The sequence below is a fragment of the Camarhynchus parvulus genome, chromosome 3, assembly GCF_901933205.1.
Source record: "Camarhynchus parvulus chromosome 3, STF_HiC, whole genome shotgun sequence".
NCBI lineage: Eukaryota > Metazoa > Chordata > Aves > Passeriformes > Thraupidae > Camarhynchus > Camarhynchus parvulus.
Genome location: NC_044573.1, coordinates 93,134,903 through 93,154,185, shown reverse-complemented (window position 1 = coordinate 93,154,185; position 19,283 = coordinate 93,134,903). Strand labels below are relative to the sequence as shown.

The window sequence follows — 19,283 nt, the reverse complement described above, 5'->3', positions numbered from 1 at the left end:
ATCATAAATGTCCTCAAAATGAGTTCTGCTGAGAAACAGTAGATACACTCCTACTCACAAGGAAAAGTACAGATTCTCTGTCTCATCTCTCATCATACTCCCTGAATTATCATGATAGCTTCCACTAAAAAGATGACTCAGGCCTCACTTGCTTCCAAAGAGTGTTTACCACCGCAGTTATTTAGACTGAAAGCAGAGACATATCTGTATCAAGATGAAAAGTTCAAAAATCAAAAGCAGCTGGATTATCTAAAATTTATCTCGGTATAATTTTCAGCATTAAACAACTACATATTGGTCAAGAGCTGATCAAGTTTTTGTGACTCCTTTATATCAACCACATTTTAGGTTAAGAAGAAATCTTTCTTCAGTAACTGAGGTGCTGATATCTCCACTGTTAGGATACCTTTATCTTACTTCCTGTCATTCAATATAACATATATTCAGAAAACAGAGAATGTCATGAACTATCTACAGACTACCTCTGTGAATGGCACTAGTGTCAGACAGGCAGAAACATCTTGAAAAAGATTCTCTTTAGGTAATAACTTTCCATCTATGGAAGCAGAAAACTGACACTAAATCTGATTGATCTGAACATATAGAGAACATTTCCTTACAAAATATAAGGCCAGTATCACATTCATACTAAGGGTAGAGTAGAAAATGAGTTTTGCTTTTACCACAAAAATGCCTTCAGTGAGACTTAATAAACATTTTAAAGTTTCAGTTTCTGAGGGAGAAGACAGCCTGTCTAAAAGACCATGAAGTCAGACTTCCACATATGTAACTTCTAAATCATCTACTTCCCCTTTTTAGTTCCTTGGGTTTTCCACTGAGAATATAGTGACCAGAGAAGACAAACCTAAATAACAGGATGCTGGGTAGCTATTTAATCAATACCCACAAGCAAAAGGCAAAATACGCAACAGTTGACAACACTTGATTAAGTAGCTGTCTTCCTTACAAAACACCTTGTTTGAACTTCTGATGACAGCATTTCAAAACAATTCTAGTATTTTCAAACAGATTTTACACTGTACTTACACCTTTTAATATCAATAGCAAAAAGCTGTGCTCAGGCTACGCCACAGTGAAATTTCAAACAAACCAAACTCTTTTCTCAACTTATAACATTTTCTTCAATTTTCCTGTGAATTCATGATCTTGGCAGACTCTGCCATGCTTTTCTATGTTTCCCGATTATTAATTTTAAGTACAAACTTGCATTATGAAATCCTGTACAACCCTGTGGTACATACCTGTTGTTCCTTCTCCTTTTCTTGATTTCCCATGTCCAAAATCATAAATTGGAACCACAGTTATGTCGTACGTAGTGCGGGGTTTGAGTCGCTTTAGCACAATGCTGGTAGCAGGAGCATTTACTCTCCCAGACATTTGCCTTCCTCCGCTGCGCGCTCTGTAGTTCACACGGTAAGACAAGACTTTCCCAGGCGCAGGCTGCCACGTAACTCTCATTGTATTTTCTGTCTCGTTGTCTACTGTCAGAGTCCTGGCATTTGGTGACACTTTTCAGTGTAAAAATATGGATTAATTTTTACTTTATCATACACAGATATGTTCAAACGCATGACTACAAAATTAGTGCTGCTGTACTAAAAAATAAAATTGCCCTTTTTAAAATTCCAGTATTTGTGGGGAAGACACAGGGGAATCTCACAGACTGTTGTTAATTATTTTTTGATTGTGATGGACTAAACAAACAGATATGCGGTTTTCAAAAAAGGGGGAAGTATAAATCACATGATGACACAGCATAAGTGGGAGTTTTACTTAGTCATGTTTTTCATTTATCCGTTAAATAATAGATTCAGCACTCTCAAATTGATAAAGTCATTGATTTTCATGAACTCAATGTCCTATAGATTTTCTAAGTTTTGACTTTACAGGTCTGATAAGGTACTGGTGAATACCTAAACAGCTGGTTGTTGAACTCCATGCAAACTGTCCTTCAAATAGAGGTGAGTGACTTTCCAAATGCTTGGAAAATCACTCATCACAACATAGCATATGTGCTGAAATAGGCCCTTGAACTAAGAAAGCATTTTCTCAACAAATTGCAGCATTCAGCCTCTAAGAGATATTTTCCAGACTGTACAAATGGTATAAATAATCCAAAGTGAACTGACAGGTATGCAGTGCTGGCTGTCAGCCAAAATAAGCCATTTAGGTTTTGGCAAAGCTGAACCCTCTTGGCATGGTGGAATTGGTCAGTATTTCAACACACAGTAAGGTAGGCTTTGTAGCTTCTAGAAACTGACAATTTCTAATTGTATACCAGAAAGATACAATCATTTCAGGCGATTAGCCCCAGGTCTGGGGCTATTGATAGGCCTAACAGCAAATTCCCTCAGTCAGCACACAGAGAGTCGGTACAAATGAAAAGGGTAGGCTACCCACCTAACCTGGAAAAGCTAGAACAGCTGGTGTTGCTGTGCTTGAACCAAGAAGGAAGCTGGGGAACAGCAGTCTGCTAGTCTGCTTTGACTCTGGGGAGTCAGCTCTTACTAACAGCAGCAATCACTACTCTTGCAAAACCTTGAGAACAACTGCTCTGGGTCAAGGACAAAGGTTAACGTAATTCAGCAGCCTAGCCTGTCTCCAACAGTAGTCAAAACAGATGCTTAAGACAGAGCACAAGAACATGTAAACACACATGATCCTTGCCCAGAGCCCTCCCTCAGGCTTTGTCTTTGCATGGCCCCTTTAGGCAAACAAAAGGAATGTCAAGCCTTATCCAGGTCATCCCTTCATTCATTCTGACTCCTTTACTTGCAATTCCATCCCTGGTCTCTGTGTTTTTTCACTTTGCCTACACTGCGGGAGAGGGTTGAGCCTGCTTTGGCAAATACAACATAATATTTGGCAAATAAGAAAAAGAAGAGCCCCAGAAAGGTAAATAACAAACATCAAAATCACCAGTGAGCCTCAGTTTGAGGACTGTGAAGACTGGAAGGGCAATAACTTGGAAAGGAAACTCACTGATTCTGTGGGAATGCACCCCATCTTTCCTCCTTGCTCTATCCATATTTCCTTCACCTGATTTTTAGCAGTCACACTAAACCTATAAAAGCCTGAATTCAGAGTAATATGCAGACCAAATAATACCTTAACTTGGAAGTAATTATTGCTGAATCCAAACCTATATGACATAGAAGAGATTTTTGTTTTTTAATGGTCCAACAAAATGTCAAAATTGGCTGAGCTGAGGTGGCATTTTGGTTGGGGAAACATTTCATTAAAAAAAAAAAAGAGGAAAAATAAGATCCATTTTCTTTAAAAATTATAATTTCATCAAAAACAGAATGTTACAAATGGTGGTAATGTATTACACTTACCATCAGTAAAAGCCTCTCCTTCTACTGGGTCTCCTTCTCCACTGCTGTAGGCTGCATATACTGAAATCCTGTATTTAGTCTCTGGCTCCAAGCCTTCTATCACAGCATCCACTGTATTTCCTGGGACTCTCTTCTCTCCCATGGTATCATCATAATGTGATTTCCATACTATCCTGTAATGGTTAACTGTTCCTGGAGCTGGTGTCCATGATAACCCAACTGTAGTGTCAGTTATGTCTGTGGTAACTAAATTACGTGGTGAACCACGTTCTGCAAGAAAGAAAACAGCAAATTCTTTCTTAAACACAAATAGCAAAAGTTAGCTAAGTACAAACTTAAAAGTCGAATGATCTTAAAAGCTAAACTGAACTTTTCCCATTAATATTATTTTCAATAACATACAAGGGTAGTCCCAAGAGAAAATAGATGAAGGTTTCAACAAAACGCTTAAAGCTAACTTTAGACTATGAATGATCTTATCCCTACCATATAATATACTTAGCAGTCATGCTTTCGAATTTTCAAAATAAAAATGGCAGTATTCAAGGACCTGGAATGAAGCCAGTACTTAAATGTGGTGCAGCTCACTTAGGTAAATTTTAACTCTCAAAAAAAAGATTTTATTTCATTCATTCATTGTCATTGTTATGTGTGTTCCTTTTTTCCAAGGATTAAATGATGGAGACTTATCACAGAATATGTTGAGTTGGAAGGGACCCAGAAGGACCACCAACTACCAGCCCTGCACAGCACCATCCCCAGGAGTCACATCATGTTCCTGAGAGAATTGTCCACACTCTTCTCAAACTCTGTCAGGCTGGTGCTGTGACCACGGCCCTGGGGAGCCTGTTCCAGTGCCCAACCACCCTCTAGATGAAGAACCTGTTTCTAATATCCAACCTAAAATTCCCCTAACACAGCTTCAGGCCATTCTTTTAGTCCTGTCACTGGTCACCACAGAAAAGAGATCAGTGTCTGCTCCTATCTTCCCTCTCTTATTCAACTTTCCACCAAAAAGGACCCCCAGGTCCCTTTCCATGGTATTGCTTTCCAGCATCTCATTCCCTACTCTGTCTGTACATCTACGGTTGCCCAACTCAGGTGCAGAATCCAGCACTTTCCCTTCCTGAACTCCATATGCTTGATGATTGCCCAGGCCTCTAATCAGTCAGAGTCCTTTCTCTGACAACTTTATTTGGTTATTTATTAGTACTAGTATATTCCAGAGTCCCACTTACCAGATCAGCTATTTCATTTTATGTTCACGACTAATTTGCATGTGCTTACATCATCCCACACTTACTGTAGAAAACACTCTCCATCTTTCCATTCATGAGACCTGTACCTCTTTCCTGCCTGTAGTTTGTTTCAGCTAGCTTGGAACAAAGGAAGCAGCTCATTAGTATGTGAAATCCAGTGTCAGATGGATATGCGAGTCTCACCCAACGCACCAGAGTAGTTCCTCTGCTTAAAAATCCAGTTCATTGGTGTAAAGTGGTGCAGTGAAAGGAGTGCCTCTGCTTAATGTTCAATGTACATTTATAACATATGTTCAATTTTCTGTTGCAATGGCTTGCTTTTGATAGCAGGAAAGGAGCACTGACTGGTAGATTTAGTGCAACAGCCTCATCATAGAAAAATCTGCAAAAGGGCTCTATGAAACCAGATCCACATAGACAAAGAAGTACTCAGTTCTTTGGTGTGTATTCTCTGTGGGATTTCTCACTGTACAGGACATTCCTAAGTGGCTCCTGCTTAGGAAGAGGACTTAAACACTTGGGGTGGACTCATGGCATCACAGTTAAGTTTTACCCTCACTGATAAAAATATATTCTTATACTAATCCATAGCAGCCACAGGAGCAGAACCACAATTCTTTGAACACAGAGGAATTCAATGCTTATCCACTTTCCACTACTTAGTCTCATTGCAAGAACAGACCTCACTACATTCAGAAGTCTGAAGCAGTTTCAGGCTGAGCCGCAAATTGCTCAAAGTCATAGTCTGAGTTTTCACTTTTCATATTCATTTGTCTTTTACTTCCACCACAATCTGCAGCATTTCCAAACACAATCCCAGTGCAGCAGAAAATATTATCTGTAGAAAGTTTTGTTTTAGAAACATCTCATTGCTGGTGCAACTTCATTAAAAGTAAGACAACTAATCCCACTTGACTCAATGATGAATAGAAATTAATGTCAACCTATCAAAGATTCACCAGCTACACAGAATGCAGAATCAGAGAGTACCACAACAATCACAAAGATGACTCTCAAATACAACTAACAGAACATGTGTTGTGGGGGGATTTCTCATTTTAATTCAGTCTTAGAGACATTCCATCATGTTTTTCTGTAGACAGTTCTTTTTCTGTCCTAACTCTGCATCAGTTCTTAAAATTGTACCCTTCAAACTGGTTTTTCTAGCCGCGTAATATAAATTACCACAATTTATGGCATCTTCTCTTCAAATAAAGGTTAAGATACAGAGGGTTTGGTAAAGTTCAGTTAACATTTCCCAATAGTGATTGCACATACTGAAAAAGTTATAGTGAAAAGGCCCAATTCAGCTCATGCTTCATGAAGTCTCACCAAATTCAGTGACTGCATTAAATGAAAGCCAGGGCAGAATCTTAGCTCCAAATAACAATTTTCCTGGAAGCCTGAAAAAAAGATTTGCCTTCAAAAGTAAATTACAGCAATTTTTCTGTCTGCTCTTAAGCTCCTACTCTCAAATCTTGGCTTTTTCATACAATAAAAAAAATATTAAGGCAATCCAAATGCAAAAAATATGGAAAATCTAACTTGATAGAATGCACAGATGTCTCACAATAAAAACCTTTCTTTCCATATTTTAATGTAATATAAATATACAAGTCACTTTATTTTGGCTACTTTAAAACATGGCTCTGCCACAACATGATTTCAGTATTCAAGTATCTGCTACCACAGCACAATTTTTTGCAAGTCTACTCTTGGATACTACAGCTAATGATATATGTTGGAAATACTGCAAAAATAACTTTTTATTTTAAACCCTTATTGATTAAGTCATTATTGAGGTCATTAAATAACAGAGGAAAATAGTTTGTTTGGAATGGACTATAATGAACAGCAGTTGCTGTAATATGTTGGTTCTGAAAGAAATATTCTTTGGAACTAAATGTCTTTTTTATAAGTCAAGGTAAAAGAGGGAAAAGGAACTGGGATTTCTACCAAACCACTAGAACTAAATGGAAAATTTTTACTTCAAGTAGTTGGAAACTGCTGACAAGACAACTTACCTGCTAAGGGAAATTGGACATTTTATATGTTATACTGCAACTGAGAACATTTCTTCAACATAACACGCTAACTTGATTTCCACCTCACGTGTGAGGTGGAAGTTCACTCACAGCTTTTTTTCCTGCTTCATTTGATCTCCCACAGTGGTTTATTTTTAATTTATTATTAGGAGAACACCTATGTTTAAGATGAAGTCCAACTGTAAGTCTTATACTGTTAGGATTCCATGAAATATTATCAAAGCTGCTACACTCAGAGTCAAGAAACACATTTATCCTCCACAATAACAATGGTATAATGTGGCCACTAACAAACATACCATGAGACCTATGAAATATTCTTCCCTTGGATTAAAACAAAATACCTAGGAATAGGGAGGAAGTGGCTCAGGGACATAGAAACAAGGGAAGGAGTCAATGGGGTCTTAACAGTTTTTGATGGAAGCTTCTTGTGTCTCCCTAAACTCCACACCTAGGTAACTTGCTTATATTTCATGTACACACAAAAATCTACAACTGTAACACCTGAGCACTTATTTTTATTCTTTGGTCAGTGTGTTCAGAAATGTTTGTTGAATATCCACTTCTTGCCTGCTTGTTTAAACAGGATGATTAAGGAGCATGTAGAGACAATGCACATCATAAGAAAGAAAAGTGCTGGCTGGCTAGCAAAGGACTCCTGCTTTTTCTTGACTGGAAATGGAAGTTAATGTGTGTTCATCACTTCATACAGCTCCCAAGACATCAGCAAACAAGGATGTGTTTTTTAAATTATTCCCTAACAAGCGTGACTCCTATGATGCTCTGGAGCATCAAACCACTTGGTGTAAGCACAGCAGTAAGCCGTGGTGAGTACGTACACAGGAAAACAAAGTGCTTGCATGGACAGGTCAAACCCTTCCCTGGGAGAGCAAGCCAGGCACCAGCTTCAGGCTGTCAGATTCACTTTGGCAGTTTTTATCTCAGAGCACTTTTCACTGCCTACAGTCCCCTGTACAACTTTACCATCGCTTAGAGCAGACACACTTTGAAAAATTCACTTGGTAACCTTCAGTCAGGTGCTTTTATACTCTGTTCTGGACTTCTGAAATGTCCAGTTTCCATATTAGGTTTTTCCACTGTAGTGTGCCAGAGACACAATAAAGCAGTTTCCCTCTGTCCACTTGGCTTACTTCCTGTAGCTCTCCAGCAATCACTGTTGTTACTGAACACAAGACTGAATCAGCTAAAATTAAAATGTTGACATTCATAAAAATCAAATGTCCTTATTCAAATGGCCTTTCCCCTCAGAGACATTTACACAACTCCAGCTGATCTCAGTAGGATTTTTACATGTAATTTGGGCCCAAATTTTAAACAGCATTCTGTGTGTGTTTTTTTTTAAAACCAGGTTTCAAAATCAATCTGCAGTGGTAAATTTTGTGCAGAGCTATGTTTCATTTAAGTTAAACATAGGATTTCTGTAAGCTAGCATCCTAAAATGTCAGAATCAACTAAATAAGCCTTCACTTGTAGAGGCATAGACCAAAATGTTCTGGCCTGAGTCCTGCCTTGTTTACAATAGGCAAAAGTCAGAAGAATCCCATTGTGTCAGGAGTATCCCATTGTGTCAGCAGGCTAGATTGCCACAGCCAAGGATCCAAGTGCATGCATCAGATAAGATGATAGCAGATAATACTCTAGACAGTAGATAGTAGATGATACTCCAGTGGTCAAACTCTCCTCAGCACTGGAGGAGGCAACCACTTGGGTGGGCTGATATCCCTCTCTCCAAGACATAAAGTGGTTAGCAACCAGCCCTCAGGCAAGTAGAGAGGGGATATGGCCATGGTGCAGGGGACAGCCAAAGACTTACTACACACTCACATAACCCCATTAAAGCAGATTTCTTCTCTTCTGCAGAAAGGCAAGAAGGCCAACCAGGAGAGCTCTAACCCAAAACAATGGTTAGAGGACCTTTAGCCAGAGCACTCCTGAGTCCCTGATGTAGGATAATGCCAACAGGTGTTCACATTCAGTCCCTTTAATATTCTATCTGTCTTTTCCAAAAGTTATTCAGTTAACACTGTGAAGAAATATCTTCTATTATTCACTCAACCTTCCCCCACTGGGGTTTTTTTCTGATACATACTTCGTTTCCTAGAAAAAAACTAGGATAATTTTCCTCAGATTATTAAGTCTGTTTCAAAGGTCACACTCAAAAATCTTGGAATGTATAATTTCAAAAATGCATGATACAGCATTAAATCTCCTGAGGACACTGGGTCCTTGTTTCTGTCAGGACGGAAGCAGCACTACGCTGTCTGACCATTACGTAAAGTGCCTGTAATAGGCTAAAAATCTCATTGTAAGAAAATGTCACTTGAATTTGTACTATTCTGTCTGTAGGAGGCCATTCATTTCTAAAGCATTCTTATGTTACTACAGAAACAGCAAAAAAGAATCATTTATTTAGCAAAGAACTGCTACTCATTTTCTGACCAAAAACAAGCCTGCCTCCAAAATCCCCAAACCTAAACTATAAGAAATATATACAACAGAAAATCACTTCAAGCTGACAATGATCTAGTTATGACAACTTTTTTTCATATCTTGTTGTGGTACAGCCTAATTCTCACAACAAAAGTAGCTACTCCTCAAACAGTATGGAAGATTTGGGCCCTGTATCACTGAAACAAAGATTCTCTTTCCAAAGCAGAAGACACAATGACATAATTATCTCTCAAATTTATTTATACTCTCCTGAATATAATACAATATGCCTCTTTTTGCTTATTCCAAAAAGCACAAAGATAAGAAACAAAACAGGCTGACACCTCTGCTATAGCAGACTGGCAACCTCACATATGCCAAAGAACTTTCTTCTTTTTTACCAACAGCATGTCTAGCCTAGGATCTCCACTGATATAAGTGGAAATACTAGGAAATTTCTCAGTGCAAGCAAGATGAAAACCTGATTACTGAGTTTTTTTTCTGGAGAAAAAAAAATGAACCAGCCTTTTTTCTAAATTTCTCTGAAATTCGTGTTTAAAAGTGTAATGACTTCCCTGATTACAGTCAGTTGCTTCAAATGTTCTTAAAACTTTTTTGCAAACTATATAGCTGCCAGCAAAAAGACACATAAAACAGATCTTCAGCTTTCAAGCTTTTCAGACATTTATTAGGATCAAGCATTTCTGTATTGATTGCTTAATCTTGCAATGAATTTTTTAGTCTTTAAAACAACTGCAATTTATGAAAGTTAATCTGCTTAGCAGCTAATGTACAGTATGTTCTTTTCATCTGACAGCATGCATTTGGGCAGAAAATCAAATTCTTGCCAGACCTAAAACCACTTCTCTTATTAAAAAACAGATTAGAAAAACAGTAGCTCTCACAAACTGCCCGCTGTCTGCTGCATTTAGACTCACTGCCTCCACCATGCTTCTCATTGTATTTTATTTCTGGTGTATGAGGACTTCGGTAAAGATCATACGATCCCAAGCAATATTGAAAGCCAAATGGTTTGTTTGGAGTGTTTGGAGATAAGAGAATGACTTTTCCCTAAGACATTCCATGGCTGTTTCTTGCTTGTTCTTCAATCTGTATTACACAACATCAATATAACCATCAGTGCAAATTTGTTTAGCTTCCCCAGCTGTCACAAACCCTGTTCCACCCCAAGGCCAATGGCAGCCTTCACTGATTTAACTTTAGCAGTTTCAACAACTTTGTGCGAGCTGAGGGGAGTCATATCCAAAAAAGTATGTCTGAGAAAAATTTTTCCATGGCACCTTTATAGAAGTGCTCCAACCAAAGCTGCCCAGTGACGGATTGCCATGCGCTTTTGAAAGTGAGAGAATAAAAGTGGAGAGTTTTCTACAGTACATATTTTGCACATGCAGTTATGCTTAAAGCAGTATGAAATATAATGCTCCAGAATTTTCACCTCTGGATGGTACTTCATCACTGCAGACAAAATCAGCCAATGACTGAAAAAAGTCATATAAAATATGAACACTCTAAGTTTCCTAAAATCTAGATTTCTGAAGAAGGAAAGAATACTCCTTCAACAAAGAGGCAAATACGTTGTTTCCCTTTTCCTGCTGCAAAAACACACACACAAAAAGAAATAAATCCGTTCTCTCTGAATAACAATTACCTGGTAATGGAACAGCACTCAGAAATGAGTCATTTTCTGATTACTCATTTGCTAAGCTCTCTACACAGTGTTGTCTGCGAACAGTTCATAAAATGCTGATCCTCTGACATGTGTTTATCTTTGGGCTGGACCAGAGAGCTATGCAAACAGTTTATAAAAGAGATTATCTACAGTTACTTGGGGGAATATTTGCCCTCTCTGTTTTATGCAGAGAAGCAATAAGGGCAAGCATATGCTTAGCAAAAAGAAAAACACAAGGAGAAACTGAGATTACCCACATGGTGAATTACATCAAGTGCACAGAGTGGTTTCTAGGTTTCTGTGGATTGATTTTCCCATGAATCCTGAAACGAACAAGCCACTTCAAAACACTGCAGAACTACCATGCAGAGCAAAGCAGAGTAATAGGGGGCAAATTGTAACTGCTCCAAAATATTTTGGAGATAACAAACATAACTGAAGGGCCTTCAATGAACTCCTGGGCAGACATGTCCATGCAGATCAGGTTAGAGCAGCCTAAAAATTTCTGGTTTTTTCCTCTCTGCTGAAGGATACTCTTTTCTGAGAGTAACTGCCCATGTGGGTTCTACTACTAGATGCAGAACAAAATAAATCATTACTGAAAGCAGGAAGAATGCTTGCCTACATCCTTAATCACAGTAGACCCTTTAGTGATTCAGTAAAATTCCATAAACATTTGAGAGTTTGGATTTTTCATTTCCTGCCTCTTGACTAGAAGAAAGTTGGAGAAGGTATTGTATCCAACTCTTCTCACTTTTCTATTAGTGCTGAAATGTTCTCTACACTCAAACTCACTCCTCTTAGGCTACATATCAATTCCATGAACTAGCAACCATCCCAGTTTGAAAGGCAATCTCAAGCCTAGCTCCTGATACGATGAGCAACTATGGCACCACTGACTGAATAGGTTTGGTGAGAATTCATATGGTGAAGACATCAAGTAAGCCCCATAGGGATTTCTGATACAGAAAAATACTTAAGTGCTCAGTCTTTCTGGGTTGTTGGCAATGAAAAACACACACCACACTATTTTGTTTCTCAGACACTATGGCTCATGGAAAAACTAACTAAAATACTAAACACTTTTTTATGCTTCCTTTCACAGCTTTTTTGTCATTACTGTTGATAAGTTTATTTCTCCAGAAGTTAAGACCTGTCCTATTTCCAGCCTCAGTCAGACAAGTTATTTCAGCTACTCATTAGTCAAGTATTCACTTCATTGACCTGTGTAACTTTTCATCCTGATCCAACCATATTTATTTTAGCTTCCCAGCCAGCATGACATCTCTTTTCATGTAAACTTCTATAATGAGCTTTGAAATTCGAATGTTACCTTTCAGTTCCAAAACTGCAACTCTTTATTCATAATTGTCTGGGTTTCTTTAAAGGTTTTGTTATTTTATCCTTCAGTGTGGTAAGATAGGGCCATACAGTGAAATACTGTCTTATATGCTGCAACAAATATTCTGAAAACCTTTCATACTGTTAGTCACAGAGTATTTTAAAATATCTACAACTATGTTCAAAGAGCTCTGGCCTCATTCAAGTACTTTTATTGCCCCATGAAAGTGCAGATATGCTGATTACCAAAATACATGGTAGATATTTCAATGAGGAAATATAAGGAATTAGGTCTTTGCTGTCATGCAAAAAGAAATTGTATTCTGTTGCTTCCCTTTGATCGCCCAGTAAGCATTGGCATCTACACAGTGCTTTTACTGACGTTTTATCTAACCAAGAAAATTTAAGAGACAGTTTTAATATGAAGAGTAATGTTTTCTGAAGAGCACCCTGATAGGATTTTCAAATCCTGCTGAATCTTCAAAGAATTTACACTTAAGTTATAAAGCTATACATGTCAAAGTGGTAAGTAATTTTTAATTTGGTGTCCTCCCAGTTGAAGAACTGGATAAGAAGTCATTCAGTTGAGTGATAGGATGCTCTTTACTCATATTTATCCCAAGAAAAAATCTGTCACTTAATTTTTAATGTAATGTTTCAATTCAGTTGCTGAGAGCAAAATTTCTTGCAGAAAAGCTTCTGTGATCTTTTAAGTCCAACACCCATTTTAAACTTCATCTGGTTTCATATAAGCCTATTTCTAAGATAGAGGCAAATATTCTTTTAAATTATTTGTCTCTTTAACCCATGTTGAGAATGTTTTTCTTTTTATTAACAATTTAGCAATGCAGAAAGTCCAAATAAGAATCAGAGCCCTCGAGGAAGACACAAAGCAGGGAGCACTGGAAGGACAAGACAGTCTGTATTAAGACTGAATTCTGCTTTTCTGATGATTTTGGCTTTTGGATTCTACTGTATTTCATTCACTGCTCTCTCTAGGATGTGTTTTAACTGAAGCTCTAGGCAGTGCCCTAAAAGATTTTTCTTTTGCTCAAGTTTTATGATAGGATAAAATGCTAAGCTTACTTTATGAATTTGAAACACACTTTATGTCTCCATGTTAATAAAGGAGCTCTCCTAAGTATACTGCAAACATACTCAATGAAAATGTTTCCACCAAATGTAAACAGCTAACTTGGTCAAACCTTTACTAAAATTTGAGGTATGTCCCTAAGGAAGTGAACCATTCAGTCTGTTTAACAATGAGACAGAGGCTTCTCAAGATTTGCAAAGGAAGACTGAGGCATTGCTCTACACACTGATAGCACAGAGGAGAAAGCAGGGCTATCAGCTTCCTATGTCTACTTGGGACTCAGTTTGTTTTTGTTCTGAGGGTGAAATTTGTATTCCTGGGTGGACAGTGGCTCATGTTCAGTGGAAAAAATAAGGGAGACTCTTGCCCAATATATTCTGCAGTCGTGTGAACCTGCTGGGGGGTGTGGAGGTGAATTCAAACTCTCCCATACAGTACAAAATCTACATTTTCACCCTCCCTCTTCCCTCCTAAAAATGTTAGATCTAGGAAGTGGCAGCACCATCGCCAACAGGGAAGTTCATTATGTCCAGATCATCTCTGGCTTTTCTGGAGGCTATGGGCAGAATATTGATACTTGATTTCATTTACCTGATTTCAGCAATGTTCTGGGCAGGAGACAGGCTCTTTTCTCCTACAAAAGGAGCTTTTTGGACCCTGCATTTGTAGTGAAAGCAAGGCAGTTAGGAAACTTTCAGCATGAACTGCAAGGTGCTTGATTCTCTGACAGCCGCATCCATCAGAGTAAGCAGGTCTCAGGCAGTGGGACAGGCAGGCAATTGGTGTCAAGATCTGCCACTTATTCCTTGTACAGTCAGTGGACAGAGAAATGCTCATTTGAAGGAAAAATGAGATCTCAGATGGACTATCTGCCTACTGGAAGTATTTGCCTTTCTTCATCAATCACAGAAGAATCCTAGGGAGCCCATGCGGCAAACAGCAGTATTCAAGTGCCTACATTTTAGTAGGAAGAATTCAGCACATTGGTGAATCATTGAAACTGATTTTTAAAATTATTTAATTTTATATTTTCCTATTTAAAATACATTTTCTGGATTTTTTCATAACCTATGTCATAAACGAAAAGTTGAACTGGTGGAGAAACTGAGAATCAAGTATAGTCCTACTGTAACTTGACTAGCATTAAGAGACAAGCCTTAATTCCACATAATTCATCCATAAGATGTTTTCAAGTGTAGTGCCTACACAGCTACAGTGCCAGATTTCAGCAGAGCATCTCTGGCCAGCACAGAGCAGAGTCACACTTCCTTTCAAGGCCTATGAGGAAGCTTTCCCTATCCTCTGACAATCTACAGATCACATTGAGAATGCTCACAGAGAATTAGTCTGGGAAATTATCTGCTCAATGTCAGACAAAGAACAGCCTTTCCTCCTTATAAGAAAGCCTTTGGGTCTGACTTATGCTTTTGCCAGCATTCTGTTTATGGTTAGCTTCAGGTTCTTTGTTAAAAGCAGGATTTGACTCTGTATGCCTAAAACTACATGTTGTTTCTCTGATGCAAAAATGGCCCCTGAACATCTTTCAAAATCAGTACTGTAGAAATGCTGCAAATTTTCAAATGGATGAGATACTTTAACCCCATTAATTAATCCTGTTACATTAAGAAGAATATGCCACTAAAACAGCTCAGAAAGTAATAGTTATAAGACAAAATATTTAATGGAGGCTGGTGTGGAAGTAAAGTCAGTTGTGGTTGGTGCTTCTGCCAATAGTTTTTTCAAGAGACAGAGTCCCCTCGACAACTAGTGATTTAACCCTTGTTTTTTCTCTAGAGATAGAAGATTTGGAAAGTCCATGTAAAGTAGGAGAGTGTCTGTGTCTATTTTTCATTTAGATATTTACTTCTACAGAAAACTTGGGAAGACACTTTAAGACACCATAAACATTGGTCTGATAATGAATAAATAATAACAGAAACAATAAATAATTACCTTCAAGTGTTTCTCCCTCTCCAGAAAGGGCATCTCCTGCTCCAGAGGCATACAAGGCAGACACAGTCAGTGCATACCTAGTGGCTTGGTCCAAGCCTTTCAGCACCTTAGAGGTAGTGTCACCTTTCACAGTCACTTCCTTAGTTTCACCTCCTGCGACTGGAGTGTATGTTATAAAGTACTGCTGCACTTTGCCAGGAGCAGCACCCCAAGACAGCTTCATTGTTGATGTTGTAGCATCAGAAACTCTCAAATTCCTTGGATTTCCTCGGACTGCACATGTTAAAAGATGTTGAAAAAAAGTTGAAGCGAGCTTAATTTCTTGGTTTATCTTTAGGTTAACACTACATAGGATTTTATGCTAAAAAATAATTCTCTAATAGGCTGGACCAACACTGCTACAGTGTACCTTTACTGTAATCAGGACTGTACATTCCCATCCCCACCCTCCTTAGGCAAAAATGCACAATAAGGTCCATTTATTTTTTTTTCCCCGTTAAAGCAGGCTCAATCCTGGAGCACTTATACATACTAGCACCTCTAGATATGCTTAGATTCAACAAAGATCCATGCTGAAGTCACTGTCTTCAGAATCAAGTCGAAGATGAGAAATGAAATGTGAAATTAACACATTTTGGTTTCCTAAAGAGGTCTTTTTGATGATGACTTTCATGGATCAGTGAAACTTCAACAATGATCAGGACAGTCATACTTTTGGTATTCTCTAGATTTTGTTTAATAAGGCATGATACATGTTAAAGGATCATGCATTTTCACATACATTAAATCTACAGGGATAACTTGAGCAAGTTAAATGTTCCATTAATTTCTTGCTAAACATTCAGCACAGAGTGCAAACAGAGTCTGAATTTATATAAGGTATATAATTTATATCATTGACAACATGAAGAATCATGGGGACAATTAATTAAACATACAAGTAGATTCTTCACCCAAGTTACCTTGCCATATCAGGTTCAAGATATTATATTTTAAAACAAAATACTGCAATTTTGATAAATTCTATTGTTTTACGTTATCCCTTAGCTAGGCTTGAGCAATGTTATCATTCTCTGCTCATCTAGGATAATACATATGGCCTATATGGTTTATTCTCCTTTCAGTATGAATATGTCAACGTGCAGCGAGTTTTCTCATGCTTACTATGTTCACAGCATTGATCATGTACCTTCATCAGTTTTTGCATATCCATTCAATGAATTCCCAGGCCCAGACTGATACTCAGGAACAACAGACACTTCATATCTTGTATCTTGGATCAAATTCTGCAGAGTAGTTGACCTATCATTTGCTGAGACAGTCACTTGTCTCCTTTCTCCTCCAGTAAGTGGTTTATAAACAAGCCTGTACCGCAGGACATTTCCTGGAGCTGGAGCCCAGCCAACTACAAAGCTATCAGTAGTTTCATCTGTAATCCTTAAGTTTCGAGGAGCACCTTTAACTGCAAAAAATGTACACATGTAAGCTGTAAATATTTGGCTTTAATGAAGAAGTATCTGAAGCAAAACCACGTCAACCATTCTGTTAGTTCATCCAGGTTACCAAAACTGCTTATATAGCCCTCCCATTGCTTTAGGGTACACACACCTTTAGTGATTTCTGAAAATTTAGGATAATAGTTACATTCAGCAGAGGAAAAAAGTTGTCTCCAAAAGTACATTTATCCCAGTTTATACAACTGCTTCTGAAACTTAAGATATTCTGACTGTGTTTAGTGGTAACAGTAGAACTGAACTGTGTGAGGGACATTTGGGCATAGTGAGGAAACTTCTTAACACAACAACTGGTATAAGTTTCCTTGCTGCGACCCTTTGCTTCTGCACCCCTTCCATTGGCAGTTGTCAGATACACCTGGCTACACACCCAGCTATCCTGTTTGCAAGAACAAACAAGGGACAAACAGCAAAAAACCCCACCAAACCAATTCCATTTCTTTGAATATTTCAAACAAAAAATATATTCATTGAAATACAAGTTGCATCTAATGTTCAAAAAAGGTTTCTTAATTTAGTCTCTAATTCAATTAAATGGTTTGTTATCTTAGAAAGTAAAGAAAAAAAAAAAACTGTGGTGAATCCTTTAACCTAGTCTGCTCCATGACAAAAGATACAGCAGTTCAGATGAGCTCAGTGGGCACAGCAAAAAAGACCTGACTCTTCCAACAGAAATTAAGATCCACTGTACTGCACGCTGTCTAGCAGCACATAACATTGTCACTTAGGGAAAAAAGTTCTGGTTTTTTGTTGTCTGCTATCTATATTCCATAAGTATTGTTCTTCAAAGTTAAGAGCAGAGTAATTAATAATCCAAGTTTTAAAAAAGAAACTTGTTTTCTATTAATCAGAAACACAATACTCAACTTCAAATCCTTTAAAAGCCTAAAACCAAAGTTAATTGCCAAGAAAGCCATCTGGCTCAAACTGTTAGCTAGATCTGCATGGAGAGCTGCTGATGTTTACGTGGCTGTAGAAGAACTCTGTCTTCTGAGACGTGCTGGGACATCATCAGATCACAATGTTAATAATTATTTAAGATAGTATCAGTTACAAATGGGAAGGCAGATTATTTTTATTAAATCTTTTCCTTCTCCTGTTCCTTATGCACACAAGCTACATGTTCTATCAGCCAAGAGTTGTCTGTTTTCCTAAGGGAAAATTATGTGTGGACAAAATATTCTGACTGGTACAGTCATGGAAATGTGCATGCTGACAGTGAAACCTGTATCTTCCAAACTTAACATCCAAACTAAGCAATTTTATAAGTGTTTATTTCTATCAGTCTTAACAGAAAAGAGCAATTAACAAATCTTCAAGCTGTTTTTTTGCTCCCTTGGAACTATTTATGTCACCAAAGGTCACAAATGACAGCATGGAATAATGAAAAAGAGTAGATCAATATTTTTAAAAGCATGATTTAGAGTAGACAGAGTGTTCAACTACTGGACTATAAAATCACATCTACTGTCGTGCTGCTCTTTTCAATCAGGAGAAATGCATCATGGCAACTCTATCAAGAAAAAGTAAAGCTACCATGCTTAAATTTAGAGCCACTGATCACATTAAACACATACTGACATAAAAGGAAGTTTTGAATCAGTTGTTGGATCAGACCAATGAATTTCTGATTAAAAAAACAGTTAACCAAAACTCAAGGCCTTTTAAGCCTAGCGTATATAAAAAAAGATTTCTATCAGTGTTATATTAGATGTAGACATAGCAAATTGCATAGGCACACATTTGTCTTTAAATGTATTGAAGTCAACATGCATTCCTGCATCAGTCTCATAATTATTAAATAGGGTAGAATAGAACTGAATAGTTCCATTGGAAAGGATCTACAATGTTCATCTACTCCAACTTGAGTCTATACTGACAATTATTCGTGCCACGGAATTTAATATTGAGAGCACACTACTTCATTTGAAAGCAGGCCACTGCAAAGGAACACAGCAGAGGAACACATCCAACCTCAGGAAAATTAAAGTGCAATCTTAGCAACTTAATGCTTGCATATTATTAGAACTTTAAATCTTTACTGAATGCACTGAGATACAATAATGTTTTTTCTCATCCTGCATGGCAGTACTCCTTCTCAGTCTTACTTGTCTGTTCCTCATTTCCCTGTTCTCCAGCTAAGCAAATTCTTATTTGAACATATGACTCCCTTGTGTCTGAGAATAATGGGAATCCTACCTTCTAAGGTGGTCTCCTCTCCATCCAAGGGAGGGCCATCACCATCTTCATATTCAGAAATCACACTGACTGCATAAGTAGTTTCAGGTAGTAAGTTGGTGAGAACTGAGCTAGTACTTGAAGCTGGTACAGAAACAATGAATTCATCTCCACCGACTGCTACTTTATATTTAATGAGATAGGACAAAACCTCAGGTCCAGCTGGAGACCAGCTCACTTTGAAACTCTCTGATGTTATGTCAGAAAAGACCATGTTCTTTGCAGGTACGTAAGCTGTATGGAAATAAAAATGTGCATAAGAGGCATACTTGGCAGAATATGTTAATCACAAAATTTCTAAAATAAATAATAAATGTTCCTCAATAATTTGATTTATTCT

The 19,283-nt window shown here is 37.8% G+C and overlaps 1 protein-coding gene across 6 annotated transcripts in view; it reads right to left on the bottom strand.

Annotated features, from left to right (window-relative positions):
• Positions 1–19,283, bottom strand: part of COL12A1 (collagen type XII alpha 1 chain) — a 100,770-nt gene that overhangs the window by 62,706 nt on the left and 18,781 nt on the right. For 5 of the 6 annotated variants that reach the window (XM_030945580.1, XM_030945579.1, XM_030945581.1 and 2 more), the window contains 5 exons: positions 18,905–19,177; positions 16,381–16,653; positions 15,192–15,464; positions 3,360–3,629; positions 1,263–1,529 (listed from right to left, as the gene is read on the bottom strand). The exons of the other annotated variant lie outside the window; for it this stretch is intronic. In XM_030945580.1, coding sequence (XP_030801440.1) covers positions 1,263–1,529; positions 3,360–3,629; positions 15,192–15,464; positions 16,381–16,653; positions 18,905–19,177 — 1,356 coding nt within the window. The remainder of the gene's footprint in view (positions 1–1,262; positions 1,530–3,359; positions 3,630–15,191; positions 15,465–16,380; positions 16,654–18,904; positions 19,178–19,283) is intronic. 6 annotated transcript variants of the gene reach the window in all.